At 43.4% G+C, this 19175-nt stretch overlaps 1 protein-coding gene across 1 annotated transcript in view; it reads right to left on the reverse strand.

The window, feature by feature from the left end:
* Positions 1-19175, reverse strand: part of FNTB (farnesyltransferase, CAAX box, subunit beta) — a 65149-nt gene that overhangs the window by 4120 nt on the left and 41854 nt on the right. Inside the window, exons 6-11 of the mRNA XM_073610758.1 lie at positions 14569-14652; positions 14090-14176; positions 13860-13989; positions 6110-6242; positions 3726-3837; positions 3521-3635 (exon numbers count right to left, since the gene is read on the reverse strand). Of these exons, the coding sequence (XP_073466859.1) occupies positions 3521-3635; positions 3726-3837; positions 6110-6242; positions 13860-13989; positions 14090-14176; positions 14569-14652 (661 nt within the window). The remainder of the gene's footprint in view (positions 1-3520; positions 3636-3725; positions 3838-6109; positions 6243-13859; positions 13990-14089; positions 14177-14568; positions 14653-19175) is intronic.

The following is a 19175-nucleotide window of genomic DNA, read 5'->3' on the forward strand; positions in this document are numbered from 1 at the left end:
ACACCAATATTTAATGTAATGCAGCTTACCAGTCCCCAGATGGGGTGAGTACATTTATTTCATTTCCCCCTGATAATCCTGCCATTAAACACACACACTGTACTGTATCAGTGTAGGAGCAGCATTGTCACCCGAGGACAAGATAAGGTTAGAACTAGAGAACACCCCCTCATCCCCATATAATAGGAGAGAGGTGTATTGTAATCCACAATTATAGTTGGGAGGAGCGCTAACTGATAAAGTCCAGCAAGAACGCAGGAAGTTATCAGAGCACAAGTTTTTTGGCAGGTTCAACAGGTATATTTGCAATTGCTGAATAGATTTTACAAAAACGCTGTGTTAGATAACAGACTAAAAGTGAAAGTTCAAACATGTCAGTTATTTTCTGTCTACGAGGACAAGGAGATATTTCCTTCACCTCCTGCCCTTGTGACATCTTTAAAGGAGAGGGGGGGGGGGTGCAGAGGTTGTTTGATAGGAAGGCACGGACAGCAATAAAAACGGAAGTTCCAAAGTCTCCTTCACATGGCCATTTACCTGCATACACCACATTCTAGCAGCAAGCTGATCACATGTACCTGCGCCCAAACCTAGAGTTAGAAATGGATGTCAAAGCTGAGATGCAGTCAAATGCACCCAGACTCAAACATCTCTACCTAAAAACAAGTAACCCTGTGGTGTGCGGTTACTTGCAAATAGTGGAGGCCGCTTCTGACAGCAGCCTTCACTGTTTGCATACACCTGTCATTTCAGCTACAAGAATCCACTAATTCTTTCCTCTGGAATCCAGCTGATTGGGCATTTAAGCACAAACACTAAAAAAGGTATTTTTTTTTTCCCCTTTTAAAATCGGGGGCCAATGTTGGAGAGATTTATCACTCCCTGTCCTAAGTGAAGTGAGGGTGAATCTCACCAACAGGAACACAGTTATAAGAGGAAGAAAAGAAAAAAAAACAAAACTGCTACACCAAACCACTTGCCTGCTCTGTCAAACAAAACAAACATTTGGTTGAATAGGGGTATTGATAAGCTATAGTAAAAGTACTTTGTATATAGCCTCCTCATACTGTAGCACATTTATTGCATAGTCTCAATTATATAATTAAATATGTATGGAAGATCTCATGGTCACAAAAAAGTTAATAGAAGTTGCTAGGTACTTATCCTGTATGGCAAATCAATGGCATTAAAGTGGATATGTAAACCCTCATAACCAGTGATGTGAACAGCCTCAGACGATACACAGAAATGAAACAAATCTCCCCACATAAGTTTTTATTTGTAGATCTGCTGTCTTCAGCTTGCTTACTGTTTAACCACTTCAGCCCCGGAAGGATTTACCCCCTTCCTGACCACAGCACTTTTTGCGATTCGGCACTGCGTCGCTTTAACTGACAATTGCGCGGTCTTGCAACGTTGTACCCAAACAAAATTGACATAATTTTTCCCCACAAATAGCGTTCTTTTGGTGGTATTTGATCGCCTCTGCAGTTTTTATTTTTTTTTTTTATTTTTTACTTTTTGCTAAATATCCCCTAAAAATATACTAAAACCATTTTTTTCCCCCTCAGGTTTAGGCCGATATGTATTCTTCTACCAAAAAACACAATAAACGTATATACAAAAATTTATAGCATCTACAAAATAGGGGATAGTTTTATGGCATTTTTATTTTTTAATTAGTAATGGCAGCGATCTTTAATCGGGACTGCGACATTATAGCAGACAGATCGGACACTTCACTTTTAACACTATTTTGGGACCACCGTCATAGAGTTTCTAACTGTGGGGGGGGGGGGCTACAACACATGACAGCGATCACTGCTCTCGATGACAGAGCAGTGATCTGTCCTGTCACTAGGCAGAATGGGAAAATGCTTTACAAAAGCATGTCCCCATTCTACCACCTAATACAAGCGCTTCAAAACCTGCTGCAGTGTTCACTTACATGCATTCCCACCGCAGTCACTGAAAGACCAAACACCACTCAGGGATGGATCATGCAGTCCAATGTTTCCTGCTCACTCTCTGAAGTCGATAGACTCTGCCCTACACATTTCAGAATGACATCAGGGGCAGGACTTAAAAATGTTTTTATTTTTTCACTGTTCCCCTATTTCTTTATTGCTATCACAATGAATTTAAAAACATCCCCCGTTACAGCAATAGGCAGTGAGAGGTTCTCTTTATGTAGAGATCTGGGATCCATTAGACCCCCAGATGTCTCCTCTGCCCTTACAAGCATCTGATCACACCAAGATCTGTGTGATCAGATACTTTCCAAATTTAAATGGATCTGTTTAGATCTGGGAAACTGGAGGTGACGAAAACACTTGTTGCTTCTGTTTTCCTATACCACAGAGCTCGTCAGAGACCTTCTAGTCTTCCACAAGCTCTGTGGTAAGCCGGTAGTAGTGCTGGCTGAACACTCAGCTGCTGGATTGTTTTTTACAAGCAGCAGGAGGGCAAAGTAGCAGCTAGGATTGCTTTTACAAGAAAGCCAACCGCCGGCTGAAAAAAAAAAAAAAAAAAAAATTTACTGGGATGAGACCTGTAGCTTCATGTACACGATTTAGCGGCAAATTGTGTTTCTATAGACATTGAACACATTTTTTTAATGGACTTTGAGCACAATTGTATGCAATTTTCAGTTCTCAGTTGTTGTGGATAGTGATTATGGATGTTTAACAATATTGGCAGTTTTATATTCTGCGTATTTGTTCACCATAATGTAAAGTATGATCAAAATTCACAAACAATCTGTTAGTGACACAGTGGGTTTGATCACTTAGGCTGGGCTCACACAACTGCGAATTGGATGTGGGTTTCTTCACATCCAATTCACATATCAGGAGATTGTGACCGGATCTCTATGGAGCCGATTTACACATCTCCGGTGTGAATTGCACAGAGGTCCTGTGCGTCTTCTGGTCTGAATTCAGCCAAAAATTCAAACTGAAAATCGGACCTGAAACAGTGAACAGGGATGCACCGGACCCCTGCTGTGAGCCGCTCCATACAGCAGTGTGAACCCAGCCTAAAATTGGAGTGTAGAATCTGGTGCAGCTGTGCATAAACCAATCAGCTTCCAGGTTGTCAAAGCTGCACCAGATTTTGCACTCTCCAGTTTCAGTAAATCAACCCCATGGAGTCATTCATATTTCACAATATGGATATTTCATATTATTAGGTTTTTGTTATAATAAAGTGCTGCACCTAGACTTTTAAGGTTGATTTTGCAACATTTTATGCTAGCAGCCAATTTAATGATTACTGTAGCCCAACCCATATGTCTACTTAATTTGAAAGCTTCATGAGCAGGGCCCTCCTATTTCTTCAGTATTGAAATTGTACCCTTCATATTGTAAAGCGCTGTGCAAACTGTTGGCACTATATAAATCCTGTATAATAATGCCCTATTACGATTTAAGAATTTCCACCCTCAGGCCATGGGGGGGTCTATCCTTTCAAAAGTCAGCTGCTTTCTTTAAACTGATAGGTCACCAATCTTCCTACTCACCAAAATATTCTCCGGAGATCCCACAACAGTTTCTCGAAGCATCTCACCACTTCCAAAATGCTGAGCTATAGACAAGCCACTCAGACAATAGCAGGTATGATAGAAGTCTCTTGATCTTTTAAAAAAAAAAAAAAAAAAATCCTGTAATCAAAAGAAGCCACCACGGTACTATACCAGTAAAAACAAAAAAATAAAAAGTTCTTACTTGCCGGGTTTATCTAGTAAACCACCAGAGGGGCATTGGCAACACAAGAGAATATATTCCTGGAGGGCTTTCTGGTCAAACATCCAATTGGTGTAGCTGAGGGTCGATTCTCCTGTAAAAACAAAGATTTCAGTAACACATTGCAAAGATGACAATGGGCTGTGACCTAAAGCAGCCAATCAGAGTTCAAGCAAACCTTTCCTGAAAAAACATGGGGCTGCTACTAGCTATGCCCTTCTGAAGAGGCTAGCTATCTGGCTACACTGACCAGTTGGATTCAGTATGGTTTCCGACCTGGAACAAGCATGCATATGTAAAGTCTGACATCCTTTTGTGCATGCTTGTTCCAGGTAACAGAGAAGGCACTCAAGAGGGTAAACAGGACAGCCACAAGACACAAATCTGCAGAATCTGACAATGGTAAGCTCTATGCCTCTCCCAGGAAGGTTTCCTTAACCACTTGAGCCCCAGAAGGTTTTAACCCCCTTCATAACCAGACCATTTTTTTTTGCGATACGGCACTGCGTTACTTTAACAGCTTGCTGACCGCAGCATGTATATATACGTCGGCAGAATGGCACGGTTGTGCAAATGGGCAGACCTGCAAGACCCTTTGAATTTGCTGCTGTGTAGTTGCTGGCGTGCGCGACCCTGTCCCCTGGGAATACCCCACGATCGTCCGGGGAAATGCTAATGTAAACAAGCATCTCCCCGTTCTGCCTAGTGACACTGTCACCGATCACAGCTCCCTGTAATCGGGAGCAGTGAACAGTGTAGTGTCACATGTAGCCCCTCCCCCCCCAGTTAGAAACACTCCCTAGGACACACTTAACCCCTGCAGCTCCCCCTCCTGGTTAACCCCTTCACATTTACACAGTAATCGCTGTATAAATGTGAATGGTCCCAAAATAGCACCAAAAGTGTCCGATCTGTCCACCATAATGTCACAGTCATGATAAAAATCGCTGATATTACTACTAATTTATATATATATATATATATATATATACACACACACACACACACACACATACATACATACATACATACTATCTTTCTGCTCTAAAACATATCCGATTAAGAAAAAAAAATAAAAAATCTGGATTTATTCATCAATTTAGGCTAATATGTATTCGGCTACATATATTTTTGGGTAAAAAAAATTCCCAATAAGCATATATTGCTTGATTTGCGAAAAAGTTATAGCACCTACAAACTATGGGATTTTTACATTTTCTTTTTACTAGTAAGGGTGGCAATCGGCGACTTATAATGGGACTGCGATACTGTGGCAGACAAATCAGACACCTGACACTTTTTGGGGACCAGTGACACTAATACAATGATCAGTGGTAAAAAAAAAAAAAAAAAAAAATCACTGTACTAATGACACTGGCTGGGAAGGAGTTAACATCAGGGGCGATCAAAGGGTTAAATGTATGCTTAGGCTGTGCTTACGCACTGTGGGGGAGGTACTTTGACTAGGGGTAGGCAGAGATCTGTGTTCTTGCTTAGGAGCAGTGTTTACATCGGGACACAAGCAGAGCGTCAGTCTGCCTAACGATCAGCGGGTCCCGGCGGACAGAGTCTGCCGGTCCCACCTATTGGCTCCCGCTGTGTCTAATCACAGTGGGAACAAGTCGCCGGCGGCACGTGCCCCCTGACCCGGAAGTGTCCGATCATGTACCAGGTACATGATCTGGCACAGAGCATACCGCTTGGTATGGGATAAAAGATCAGAAGTGACTCATGCAGATAACAGAGGAACGAGACAGCAGACAGAAATCACACTCATTGCTTTGGACTGTGGCAGGAACACACTATACAAGGGCACGCATTGTTCATTTTTCGTTTCAGGAGGTTCACAACCACTTTAAAACCTTATGCAGAACATATTAAGCCATTAACAATCCTTACTTCCAATCTAATGCTATAACTGAAGTTACACAGCACAGCCAGATTTGGGTTATGTCACTTATAGGTATTACAGGTAAAAGCTTCTAGGAACCTATAGCAAGTTCCTGGGCCCGCATAGGGATTGAGATGTCATTTTGTGGTACATTTGAAGCAAGTAATTATTATAGGTGGCAAAAGGAACAGTGAGCCATTTTTATCTGTGGAATTTACTACATAGGAAGTCAGCTGTGTGTTGGGAAATATCACTACCCACATGATCTTACATTTCTGGCGTGTCTATATTTCCCAACAACTGCATATTGATACCTGAAGGTGGGGTACACTAGGTACCTGGGACACTGGAATTTGATGGCATTCATACATTCAGTGAAAGACAACTAAACATTCAGGATTGTTTAATGTCACAAACATACAGAGTTTATCGCTAGAGGATGATCATCAAACATGTCAGATATGCCGCTCGTTACCTTCAGCATGTAAAGTTCTATGGAGGAGCGGCATCAGACCAGCTTGCCAAAAGGAATAGCAGCCATCAACCAGTTTGTTGCAGCGACCTTGGAATCCACCCTCAAATCTCATTTGTCTAAAAGCAACCCATCTCTGGAAGAAAACCAAAGCCAAATTTCATTCATGTATCAAGTTCATACTTGGCAATAAGAAGAAGTCCATCACATGAGTCAATAGATTAGACTTGCTGAACATCTAGGTCTGTTAGGACAATGGATTACAATTGCTCACTTAAAGTAATTGTAAAGTCAGAAGGTTTTTTCTTTTTTATCTTAATGCATTCTTTTTTTGTTTTATTTGTGAAGCACATGATTAGATCTGGGGGCTCTAATTGGCTTTAAAAACCTTAGGCTCACCCACTTGACATTCGCAAATCAACATTTGCTATTGTCTTCTCCTCCCGGCCAATCAGGACAGAAAGAGGGTCCTAAAACCAGATTAGCCGGGGGGGGGGCGGCGGCGGGTTTGAGAAGCGACCAGATTAGCCGGTGGGGGAATTGGGGAGAAGCGACCAGATTGGCCCGGGGAGGGGGGGGGGGGATTGGGGAGAGAAGCAACCAGATTACCCCGGGGAGGGGGGGGGGGGGGGGAGCAACCAGATTGGCCCGGGGGGGGGCGACCAGACTGGCCCGGGGGGTGGGGTGGTAGCGACCAGATTGGCCCGGGGAGGGGGGGGGAGAAACAACCAGAACCTGGATGGGGTAAGTGCGGGGCTGCAAAATGGAGCACCAGCTGCCCCTGATGTCTCTTGTTTTTATAGAGAGAGAAGAAAAAAAAAAATTTTACAATCACTAACTCTCAGTCTTGGAACAGAACCAGTCCAGAATAAGCGTTTGCAGGAGCTGGAAGTTTTTCCTAAAGTGCAGCTTTACTTCTCAGGGAAAGGTTTGTGTGCTGCTAGTCACTTGAATTGCCCCCAGAGGTTGACCTGTTTATTCTGAACTCAGGGCTGATATCTATAGATTATAGTTTGTTTATTACAAATACATACATTAGTCAGGATTGCATTAAAAAAAAAAAAAGAAAAAAAAAAAAAAAAAAAGGATTTTAATAACCGCTTACCTGTAAAAGCCTTTTCTTGGAGTACATCACAGGACACAGAGCCACAGTAATAACTGTATGGGTTAGCACCTTCAGGTGATGGACACTGGCACACCCTAAACAGGAAGTTCAATTCCCCATATAACCCCTCCCCTTACCAGGAGCAACTCAGTTTTGTAGCAAAGCAATACACGTTTAACCAGAAAGAGGGGAGGGACCTCTGTGTCCCATGATGTACTCCAAGAAAAGGATTTTACAGGTAAGCTGTTATAAAAATCCTATTTTCTTTATCGTATATCACGGGACACAGAGCCACAGTAATAACTGTATGGGATATCCCAGAGCAATGCAATCTGAGGGAAGGGGACACAAACAAAAGTAGGGTGCAATCAGACCTGAGGAGATATACTGCGGCCTGCAGCACACTGCGCCCAAAGGTGATATCCTCATGTCTTCTTACATCCACCTAATAGAATCTGGTGAATGTAAGGACTGAAGACCAGGTTGCGGCCTTGCAGATTTGAGCCATGGGAGGCTTGGTGATACACTGCCCACGAAGCCCTAATAGCCCCGGTGGAGTGCACTTTGATTTGAAAAGGTGGAACCTCCTCCAAGCCATAAGCTTGAATAATTACTTGCCGAATCCATTTGGCAATATAGGATTTCAATTCTGCCTGTCCTTTCCTAGGAATTTCAGGCAACATGAACAAAACATCTGTTTTCTGAAACTGAGCAGTCGCCTTCAAATAGATTAACTGCTGTAGTGGCTTTTCTTCCTTAGAACAGGCTTCTGGAAAAAATGAAGGTAAAACAATATCCTGGTTTAGGTGAAAACCTGAAACAACCTTTGGCAGAAAGCTAGGATGAGGACGCAATACTACTCTATCCTTGTGAATGATTAAATATGGCTCTTTACAAGAAAAAGCCACCAACTCTGATACCCTTCTTGCAGAAGAAATGGCTACCAGAAAAACTAGCTTTCTTGTTAAAAGGACCAAAGGAATATGTCATATCTCACTCAAAAGGCTGTTTCTGTAATGCCGACAGCACTAAAGTCGAGTCCCAAGGGTTCAATACTGTTAAGGCCAAGACCTGGCCCTTGATAGTACTCAAGGCCAGTTTCATGTCTAGCCCCATTTGCATAAAGGCAAGAATTTTACCCATGACATACTTTCTAGGATGCCAACCCCTGGATTCACACCAGGAAACATATGCCTTCCAGACTCTATAATAAATTACTCTGGAAGCTGGCTTACTTGCACTAATCAAGGTAGGCATCACTGAGCCTGAAAGCCCATGATTCTTCAGAATGTGGGTTTCAATAGCCAAACCCTTAAATTTAGCGTTTGTAAAGTAGGATGGAACACTAGTCCATGCGATAGCAGGTCTGGACGTGGTGGTAGGATCCATGGGGCCCCCTACCACTATCTTTACTATTTCTGCATACCAAGATCTTCTGGGCCACAAGAACTACAGACTTCCTTTCCCGCTTGATCCTGCAAAGAAGTTGAGGTAGCAGCAGAATAGGAGGGAATGTATAAATTAGTGAGAACTGATCCCACGGGGTCACAAACGCATCTGTTCCGCATGCGAGTAGATCCCTTGTTCTTGACAAAGTTGTTGACTTTGTTGTTGAACCTGGAAGCAAACAGATCTATATCCAGTCTATAGCCAGGAAGATGGGATGAAGGGACCATTCCCCCGGTAACAACTGCTGGTGACTTAAGTAGTCTGCCTGCCAGTTCTCTACCCCTGGAATGAAGATTGCCGATATGCACGGCACGCGTTTTTTCTGCCCGGGTTAGGATATGGTTTACCTCTCCCTGGGCTACCTGACTTTTGGTGCCCCCTTGGTGATTTATATAAGCCACTGCTGTGGCATTGTTGGATTGAATCCCGACAGGAGAATTCTGCAACGTGAATGTCCAGGCCCTTAGGGCTAGACTCGCTGCCTGAATCTCTAGAATGTTGATGGGCAAAGTCCTTTCGGTTCTGGACCATTTCCCCTGGACAGATGCTTCTTCCAGGACTGCTCCCCAACCTGAAAGGCTAGCATATGTTGTTACCACCTTCCAGGTAATCGGTAAGAAGGATTTCACCTTTTGCAGATTCTCGGATATCCTCCACCAACTGAGGCTCTGGCGCACTTTTGGCAACAAAAGCATCGGAAAATCTAGTGCTTGAATCTTCTTGTTCCAGGCCGATGGGATACTGTTTTGCAGCAGTCTTGAATGAAATTGAGCATAGGGAACTGCTTCGAATGAAGCCACCATCTTTAACAACCTCATACAAAGGCGAATGGAAGGACCCTTCTTTGCCCTGACCATCTGAACCAGCTCCTTTATGGCGCTGATCTTTGCCTGGGGTAAAAACACCTTCTGGGCGGTATCTATGACCAGACCCAAGTACTCTAATCTTCTTACTGGCTTTAAAGAATATTTCTCTAGGTTGAGGACCCAACCTAGGTATTCCAGGTAGTTGACTGTGGTGACTTAATAGGCCGACCGGTCTATTAAGAGCAGGTTGTCCAGCTATTATTGTTATACCTTGAGTCCTTAATCTGGCCAGAGGAAGGGCCAGAAATTTGTAAACACCCAAGATGCAGTAGCTAGACTGAAATGCAAGGCTACAAACTGAAAATGAAGTTTCTACTTCGAAACGCAGATACTTCTGGTGAGCGGGGAAAATAAGGACATGCAGGTATGCATCCTTAAAGATGTCGATTGATGCCAAAAGTTGTCAATGTGGGATGGAGACTGATCAGATTGATTCCATTCGAAAACAGCAAATTTTCAGGAACCTGTTTAGATCTTTGAGATCTAGAATGGGTCTGACATCCCCATTTGGTCTTGGTACTGTGAAAAGGTTTGAATAAAACACCAACCCTGCTCTTCCACGGGGACCACCATGATCACTTTTTGCAACAAAAGTCGGTCTAACGCTAGAAAGACTTTTTTCTCTGGATCTTTGGGGACATTTGACCTGAGGAAATGAGGGGACGGGAATTCTCAGAACTCTAGTTTTGTAACCTAGAGCTATTGTGGAGACCACCCATCTGTCCCGAAATTCCTCCTGCCAAACCTCTGAGAACTGCAGAAGTCTTCCCCCCACTCAAGCGAGCAGGGGCACCCCTTCATAAAGAGGCTTTAGCATTCTGTCTTGAGGTTTTCCTCCCCCAGGACTTCCTTTGTCCCTGGGGTTGACCCTGAGGTTTACCACTTGAACCCGATGGTGGAGGTGGATTTCCTGGCGACTGATGCCCACGGCACTGGAGAAAGAGCCCGTTTAAATGAGGGATGTTTACTCTTTTAACTGGCAAAAGGGTACTTTTCCCACTAGATATTTTTTTGGGATATATATTTGTCCAAATCCTCCCCAAACAGCTTTTCACCACGGAAAGGAAAACCAGCCAGGAGCTTTTTGCATGGCGTTTCAGCTAACCAACTTTTCAACCATAAGATTCTACGCATATGTACCAACCGAAGCGTAAGGTTTGAAGAATATAATCTCATTGCGTCAATTGCAAAGCACAAAGCTGCTGGCAGCTCAGCTAATTCCTGGGCCTGCTGTTCAGAGAACACCTTGGAGTACCTGTTTCAAATAGTCTCTCAAGGACTTACATACCCCAATTGTCACCACTGCAGGTTGAGCCACTGAACCTGCCAAGAAGAAAATGTTTAACAGGAATCCCAAAGCACAGTCAACTGGACAAGTCAAACTCCTATTCAGAGGATATAGCAGCGTCAATTGCTGGTATACTCCACATCTTATTAAATTTTTCCTCCATCGGATAAAGTGTTAAGCACTTTTCCCTCCTAAAAAGTTTTCATCTGGGTGATCCCGCTCAGAATACATAAGCTTTTCTAGTAAAAAATGGACAGGAAAGGCACGCAAGGCTTGCGGAGGCTTTAGTGAACCCAAACAGGAAGTGGGCTCTTCAACCGACTCAGTTAAGGGTAGCTTAAATGTGGAGCAGACCATTTCAGTAAGAGAATGCACCAGCAACTTCTCAGCATGTGAAGCTGAAGAAGGTCCTTCCACACTTGATTCCTCAGAAGAGGAATCATCATCAGCTAGTTCATGGTCCCCTGAGGGGAATTAATCTACCCCCTCCCACAATTCCTCCGTTTGAGGATCCTGGGTGGTAGAAGGGGACCTAATGCGTTTTCTTCCACTCTGTGAAGACGTGATTAAAGCCACTAATCTTTCCTCTAAACCACTCACAGCTGAGGAGAAAACCTGCTCGGTTATATAGACAGGAGCTGAAGTGTCAGAAGCAATTGCAGCCCCTGATGATCCCGATGGCTCACTCTGACCAGCCTCCTTAGAGCGAGATGGTGTTGCAGAGGGAGGGTCCTTAGGACCTGAGGGCAACCCCTTTGTGTCCTTGGTCTTTGTGGTATTTGAACCACCTCCTCTGGTCATAGTGCTGAGCACAAAAGCAGAGGTACCACCAAAAAAATTGCACCCACTGCTGAGCAATAGTCTAGAAACTGCCGCTGCTATTAAGCTCAGCCTGATGCTTAAGTAAATGTGCATGGGCATGCCTGTGTCACCCACTCACATGCCACCCATCCACTCTGTGTCCCTCCTTTAGCTGTATGCACCTGAAAAACGACCACCCACCGCACCCCCCTCATCTATTTAAAAATAGATATTAGTTTTCCCGAGTGGGCCGCATGGAGTAGGACTGGGGTGGAGGAGAGGAGGAGAGCTGCTGATAGGAACCGCCGTAACGGAGGCGGGAGCGGCACGGCACACCGCTGTCTGATGCCATGCTCCCTCTGCCTGGAGGAAAGCTATCCAGGTGGGGGAACATTCCTAGGAGAAAAAACCCCTGTTCCCACGACTTTACCTGGAGCTTGGGCAAAAGGGAAGCGTGCAGCTTGTACACAGAGGGAGACTGACAAGCATGGAACAGGTAAGTGCTCTTCACAGCCCCCGGTGGTGACTATAGGCATGACAAAATTTAAAAGGAGAAAACCCACAAGAATTAGAAAAATCCTTAGAATCTCCCTTACCTTATCCAGCTGCAGGGTTCTGTGGTAACAGACCCAATCTTCACCTCACGGTGGGCTCCGTAAAAAGCCTTCAGGGACTGGGGCCCCCTTTTTATCGGGGAATCCAGAGCCCTGGGCCTGTAAAAAGCACCCTGCAAGGAGTATGGCTGAAAAAAAAAAAAAAAAATACTGGATCTCGGGGTCCAGCTCTCTAAAAAGAGAAGCGTTACAGGTAAAACCTTGTTTCTTCGGTCACGAGGCCCGGGTACCATTCAATACAGTCTGGAAAGGACACTTTGAATGGATCGGTTCCATGGCTTACCCCAGCGAAGCTCAGCACAGCACATCTTTACTCGTGACCAACACCTAAGACACTGGCAAAAAAACTGGAGGTACTCCCAGTAAGGGGAGGGGTTATATAGGGAGCTAAACTTCCTGTCTAGGATGTGCCAGTGTCCATTATCTAAAGGTGCCTATATAACCCATCCAATAAATACTGTGGCTCTGTGTCCCGTGATGTACAATAAAGAAAAATACAAGTATTAAAAAAGTATAATTTTAAGGCTGCTTTTTTGTGACAAGAAAGGAAGACCAGATTATTAAATATAGCCAATGGTGACTGGCAATTTTTAGGCTTTGTCCTATATGCTGCCTTTACTGTACACTTTGTATGCAGATCAAGTCAGTTATCAGCCCCCTTGTGATAGCACTGTTAGGTGAATTAAAATTAGAGAATATACCAGAATTAGTAAAAACCCGATGAGTAAACAATTAGGCAACACATGTTGGGTACTGCCGTGTATGTTGGAACAAGTGGAATAATTCCAGGGACATCATTTAGGGCCCTTACACACCGATCAGTTTCGTAAAAAAAAAAAAAAAAAAAAAAAAAAAAAAAAAAAAAAACAAACCCCACACCTTTATATTTCTATGGAACTCTTCACACTAGTCAGTTGCATTTTTTGCTGCTTTAATATGACTCAGTTACAGAAATGCAGTATCTTCCACTAGTGAAAAACTGATCAGTGTTAAAGAGCCCCAACATGCGCCAAAAATGCAGCAACTGACCGGTGTGAAGAGTTCCGTAGGATTTAAAGGGATGCATTTTCTTAAGTTTTACAATTAAAAAAAAAAAAAAAAAAAGCATATCAGTGTGAAAGGGCCCTTAAGGGGGGGGGAAATTGCAATCTACTAGCACGTCCAGGCCGCCCTCCTCCTTCCCGCTGCAGCCTTATGGTCCCAGAAGACTGCAAGACCATTCACGAAGAGCAGCATGATTTGCGCATGTGCAGTAGGAAACTAGCTGAGAAGTCGTAAGGCTTCACTGCTGGTTTCCCTTACTTACAAGGCCAGGCGCACGCAGTTTTGAATGTTAATATATTCTTTTTTAAATTAATACTCGACTGTCTTGTTTTCTATGCTGTACAGTAGATTTGGACATGCTCATGTACGTTAGTTTGTATCCATTTTTAAATGAAAACAGATTTGATAAACAGTTGCACTAATATTCTTTGATTTTATAGGGCCTCCACTTTCAGAAAATATAAATTGAGCTAGAGTTTTAAGCACATTTTTTTTTTCCCTGAAAAAAAAAAAAAAAACCACTTGGTAGCAAAAGGGTTAATGATTGAAAAACAAACAAAAAAAAAATAAAATATTACTAACTTACCAACAAACTCTTTAGGTCTAAAAGGTGAACTCTCTTCATTATGACCAAGGCTGCCAAGCCACAAAATGTATATCCTCCATGTGCTTCCATGCCTGGCACCCCACCAATACCACCTTCCCAAAACTGGCACCTATAACAGTGGTCCAATAGAAAAGCAATGCATCATATGACGTTATCCTAAAACACCAGGTGTTTAAACGTTTAGATCAATGAAATGGACATTTTCATACCTGGCTATCCATTCAGCCGTACCATCAAATAGCTTGGGTGTCATAATGTTTGTCAGTGATGCCACAGAGGCAGCACAATAGGCACTTCTGTAATAGAACAAGAAATTAAACTGTTAGTACATGATGACAAACCTCCTATGCAAGAAATTACCCAGAACACTTATTATAGTTTGAAATAAAATACCATTTATTCCTATAAAGTCTACAATTTTATGAGAAATCCTTCCCGCTCCCTAAACTAAATAATGCAGTAGAATGACTCAAAATCAATGCTGATAATGGCGAGTTGTAGTCTCCAACTGACCTAAGCTTATTAGTGATCATCCCCGCCAGTGTCTACCTATAGCTGAAAGACATCTGACCCCGTGTTATGAGCCATTTCATTTTAATATCGCTATATCCAAACCTTTAACAAAATAAGTTTAATACCCATCTACCAAATAACAAAAAAAAAAAAAATAAAAACCTGAATATCTGACCTTACATCCACTTCTCCTCCCACGTGCATGTTGAAAGATCCATCAGGTTGCTTCAGTGACCAGAGGAATTCCAGAAGCTTTTCCCTGTGAAATAAAATCATCATTATTGGCAGGAGACAAAGGATGGGATTTACAATAATCTGCCAGAAACAGCCAATAAAGTCAGTCAGTATAAAAAGGTAGCTCATCATCCTTGGAGAAGGTATAGTATATGAATAGGTTACCTAACATCCCTTATTCCTGATATGTCCGCTGTACCATGTACATGTGTTTAAAAGCATCTACAAACTAACCACACTGGGTACAGACGCACATCCAGTCAGTTTTCTGGCTGTGCTGGGAGAACAGCCTGCCTGTCCTCCAATGGTCAGACTTGTGCTGACACACCTCCCCTGCACAGGTCTTTACTGGGAAGATCAGTGTACTGCTCCCTCTGTTTCTTCTGCCGACAGACTCCCCTCAACCACTCCAGAGTGTTAATTCTGGTTGACTAAAATATTTGAGTAAAATACAACTAAAACAATTCAGATAACTAAAATACGACTAAAATTAAAATGGCATTTTAGTAAAAAGACTAAAACTAAATTGAAATTTGATGTCAAAATGAAAACTGCCTCTCCGAGCCCCTTATGCAGCTGAGAAAAATGGTCATGTGATCACTTACAGAAAAAGTTCCTATTGGAAAATCCGATCGTCCGTATGCAATTTCAACACGCAAAAAACGACGCATGCTTGGAAGCATTGAACTTCATTTTCTCGGCTTGTCGTAGTGTTTTACGTCACCACGTTATTGACGTTCGAAAGTTCAGAGAACGTGTGACAGTGTGTATGCAAGCCAAGCTTGAGTGGAATTCATTCGAAAAAAACATCCAGGTTTTTTCTGACAGAATTTCTGATCGTGTGTATGGGGCATCAGTCTGTAGGGTACAATATTGAGTTGGCCCAAAGTTTGCAGCTATAACAGCTTCAACTCTTCTGGGAAGGCTGTCCACAAGGTATAGGAGTGTGTCTATGGGAATATTTGATCATTCTTCCAGAAACGCATTTGTGAGGTCAGGCACTGAAGTGGACGAGAAGGCCTGGCTCGCAGTCTCCGCTCTAATTTATCGCAAAGGTGTTCCATCAGGTTGAGATCAGGACTCTGTGCAGGCCAGTCAAGTTCCTCCACCCCAAACTCGCTCATCCATGTCTTTATGGACCTTACTTTTACATTTGGTGGAGGGGGGGGGGGGGGAATTATGGTTTGGGGTTTTTCAGGGGTTGGGCTTGGCCCCTTAGTTCCAGTGAAGGGGACTCTTAAGGCATCAGCATACCAAGACATTTTGGACAATTTCATGCTCCCAACTGTGTGGAAACAGTGTGGGGATGGTCCCTTACTGTTCCAACATGACTGCGCACCAGTGCACAAAGCAAGGTCCATAGCGAGTTTGGGGTGGGGGAACTGACTTGAGTCCTGACCTCAACCCGATAGAACACCTTTGGGATGAATTAAAGCAGAGACTGAGCCGGGCCTTCTCCTCCAACATCAGTGCCTGACCTCACAAATGCGCTTCTGGAAGAATGGTCAAACATTCCCATAGACATTCCCAATGTGAAGCTGAGGACCCCATTCATTATAATGATAGGTTGCCGATGGCTGCAGGCATAGCCAGCGATTACTGCTGGATGCACACAAAGCGTGTCCAGCAGTGATCTCCACAGGCAATCGCTGGTTGCGCAGGAAGCCACACAAGCCAAAACTTTACTCACTCATGGATAGTGTTTGGCTGAAGCCATTTATCAACTGTGTTTACTCTTTAAATCATAATGGCAACAGAAACTACCCAAATGACCCTGATCAAAAGTTTGCATACCCCAGTTCTTATTACCGTGTATTGCCCCCTTTAACATCAATGACAGCTTGAAGTCTTTTGTGGTATTTGTAGAGGAAGCCCTTTATCTTCACAGATGGTAAAGCTGCCCATTCCTCTCGGCAAAAAGCCTCCAGTTCCTGTAAATTCTTGGGCTGTCTTGCATGAACTGCACGTTTGAAATCTCCCCAGAGTGGCTCAATGATATTGAGATCAGGAGACCGAGATAGCCACTCCAGAACCTTCCCATTATTCTGCTGTAGCCAATGACAGGTCGACTTGGCCTTGTGTTTTGGATCATTGTCATGTTGGAATGTCCAAGTACGTCCCATGCGCAGCTTCCTGGCTGATGCAAATGTTCCACTAGTATTTAACATACTGCATTCATCTTGCCAACAATTTAGACCAAATTTCCTGTGCCTTTGTAGCTCACACATCCCCAAAACATCAGAGATCCACCTCCGTGTTTCACAGTAGGAATGGTGTACCTTTCATCATAGGCCTTGTTAACCCCTCTCCAAAAGAAGAGTTTATGGTTGTGGCCAAAAAGCTCAATTTTGGTCTCATAACTCCAAAGGACTACCAGAAGGTTTGAGGCTTGTCTCTGCTGTTTGGCATATTATAAGCAGGATACTTTGTGGCATTTGGGTAGTAATGGCTTTCTTCTAGAGACTCAACCATGCAGCCCATCTTTCTTCAAGTGCCTCATTATTGTGCATCTTGAAGCAGCCACACCACATGTTTTCAGAGAGCCCTGTATTTCACCTGAAGTGATTTGTGGCTTTTTCTTTGCATCCCGAACAATTTTCCTGGCAGTTGTGGCTGAAATTTTAGTTGGTTGACCTGACCGTGGTTTGGTTTCAACAGAACCCCTCATTTTCCACTTCTTGATTAGAGTTTGAACACTGCTGATTGGCATTCTCAATTCATTGGATATAATTGTATATCTCTTTCCTGTTGTATACAGTTAAACTACAGTGGGGATGGAAAGTATTCAGACCCCCTTAAATTTTTCACTCTTTGTTATATTGCAGCCATTTGTTAAAATCATTTAAGTTCATTTTTTTCCCCTCATTAATGTACACACAGCACCCCATATTGACAGAAAAAAAAAAAACAGAATTTTTGACATTTTTGCAGACTTATTAAAAAAGAAAAAAACAAAATATCACATGGTCCTAAGTATTCAGACCCTTTGCTGTGACACTCCTATTTAACTCAGGTGCTGTCCATTTCTTCTGATCATCCTTGAGCTGGTTCTACACCTTCATTTGAGTCCAGCTGTGCTTGATTATACTGATTGGACTTGATTAGGAAAGGCAGACACACACACACACACACACCTGTCTATAAAAGACCTTACAGCTCACAGTGCATGTCAGAGCAAATGAGAATCATGAGGTCAAAAAGGAACTGCCTGAAGAGCTCAGAGACAGAATTGTGGCAAGGCGCAGATCTGGCCAAGGTTACAAAAAAAAGGTCTGCTGCACTTAAGGTTCCTAAGAGCACAGTGGCCCCCATAATCCTTAAATGGAAGGCGTTTGGGACGACCAGAACCCTTCCTAGAGCTGGCCATCCAGCAAAACTGAGCTATCAGGGGAGAAGAGCCTTGGTGAGAGAGGTAAAGAACAACCCAAAGATCACTGTGGCTGAGCTCCAGAGATGCAGTCGAGAGATGGGAGAAAGTTGTAGAAAGTCAACTATCACTGCAGCCCTCCACCAGTCGGGGCTTTATGGCAGAGTGGCCTGACGGAAGCCTCTCCTCAGTGCAAGATACATGAAAACCCACATGGAGTTTGCAAAAAAAAAACACCTGAAGGACTCCAAGATTGTGAGAAATAAGATTCTCTGGTCTGATGAGACCAAGATAGAACTTTTTGGCCTTAATTCTAAGCGGTATGTGTGGAGAAAACCAGGCACTGCTCATCCCCTGTCCAATACAGTCCCAACAGTGAAGCATGGTGGTGGCAGCATCATGCTGTGGGGGTGTTTTTCAGCTGCAGGGACAGGACGACTGGTTGCAATCGAGGGAAAGATGAATGCAGCCAAGTACAGGGATATCCTGGACTAAAACCTTCTCCAGAGTGCTCAGGACCTCAGACTGGGCCGAAGGTTTACCTTCCAACAAGACAATGACCCTAAGCACACAGCTAAAATAACGAAGGAGTGGCTTCACAACAACTCCGTGACTGTTCTTGAATGGCCCAGCCAGAGCCCTGACTTAAACTCAATTGAGCATCTCTGGAGAGACCTAAAAATGGCTGTCCACCAACGTTTACCAGCCAACCTGACAGAACTGGAGAGGATCTGCAAGGAGGAATGGCAGAGGATCCCCAAATCCAGGTGTGAAAAACTTGTTGCATCTTTCCCAAAAACACTCATGGCTGTATTAGATCAAAAGGGTGCTTCTACTAAATACTGAGGAAAGGGTCTGAATACTTAGGACCATGTGATATTTCAGTTTTTCTTTTTTAATAAATCTGCAAAAATGTCAATTCTGTGTTTTTCGGTTAATATGGGGTGCTGTGTGTACATAACAGAGTGAAAAATTTAAGGGGGTCTGAATACTTTCCGTCCCCACTGTATCTTTACCCGCAGATCCTTTGACAATTCTTTTGCTTTCCCCATGACTCAGAATACAGAAACATCAGTGCAGTACTGGATGAAAGATGAAAGGGTCTGTCAGGAGTCCAGAAACACATTGGCCTTTTACACACACACACACACACACACACACACACACACACACGACAAGCG

Source organism: Aquarana catesbeiana, linkage group LG13 (assembly GCF_042186555.1).
Source record: "Aquarana catesbeiana isolate 2022-GZ linkage group LG13, ASM4218655v1, whole genome shotgun sequence".
In the NCBI taxonomy this organism is placed as follows: Eukaryota; Metazoa; Chordata; class Amphibia; order Anura; family Ranidae; genus Aquarana; species Aquarana catesbeiana.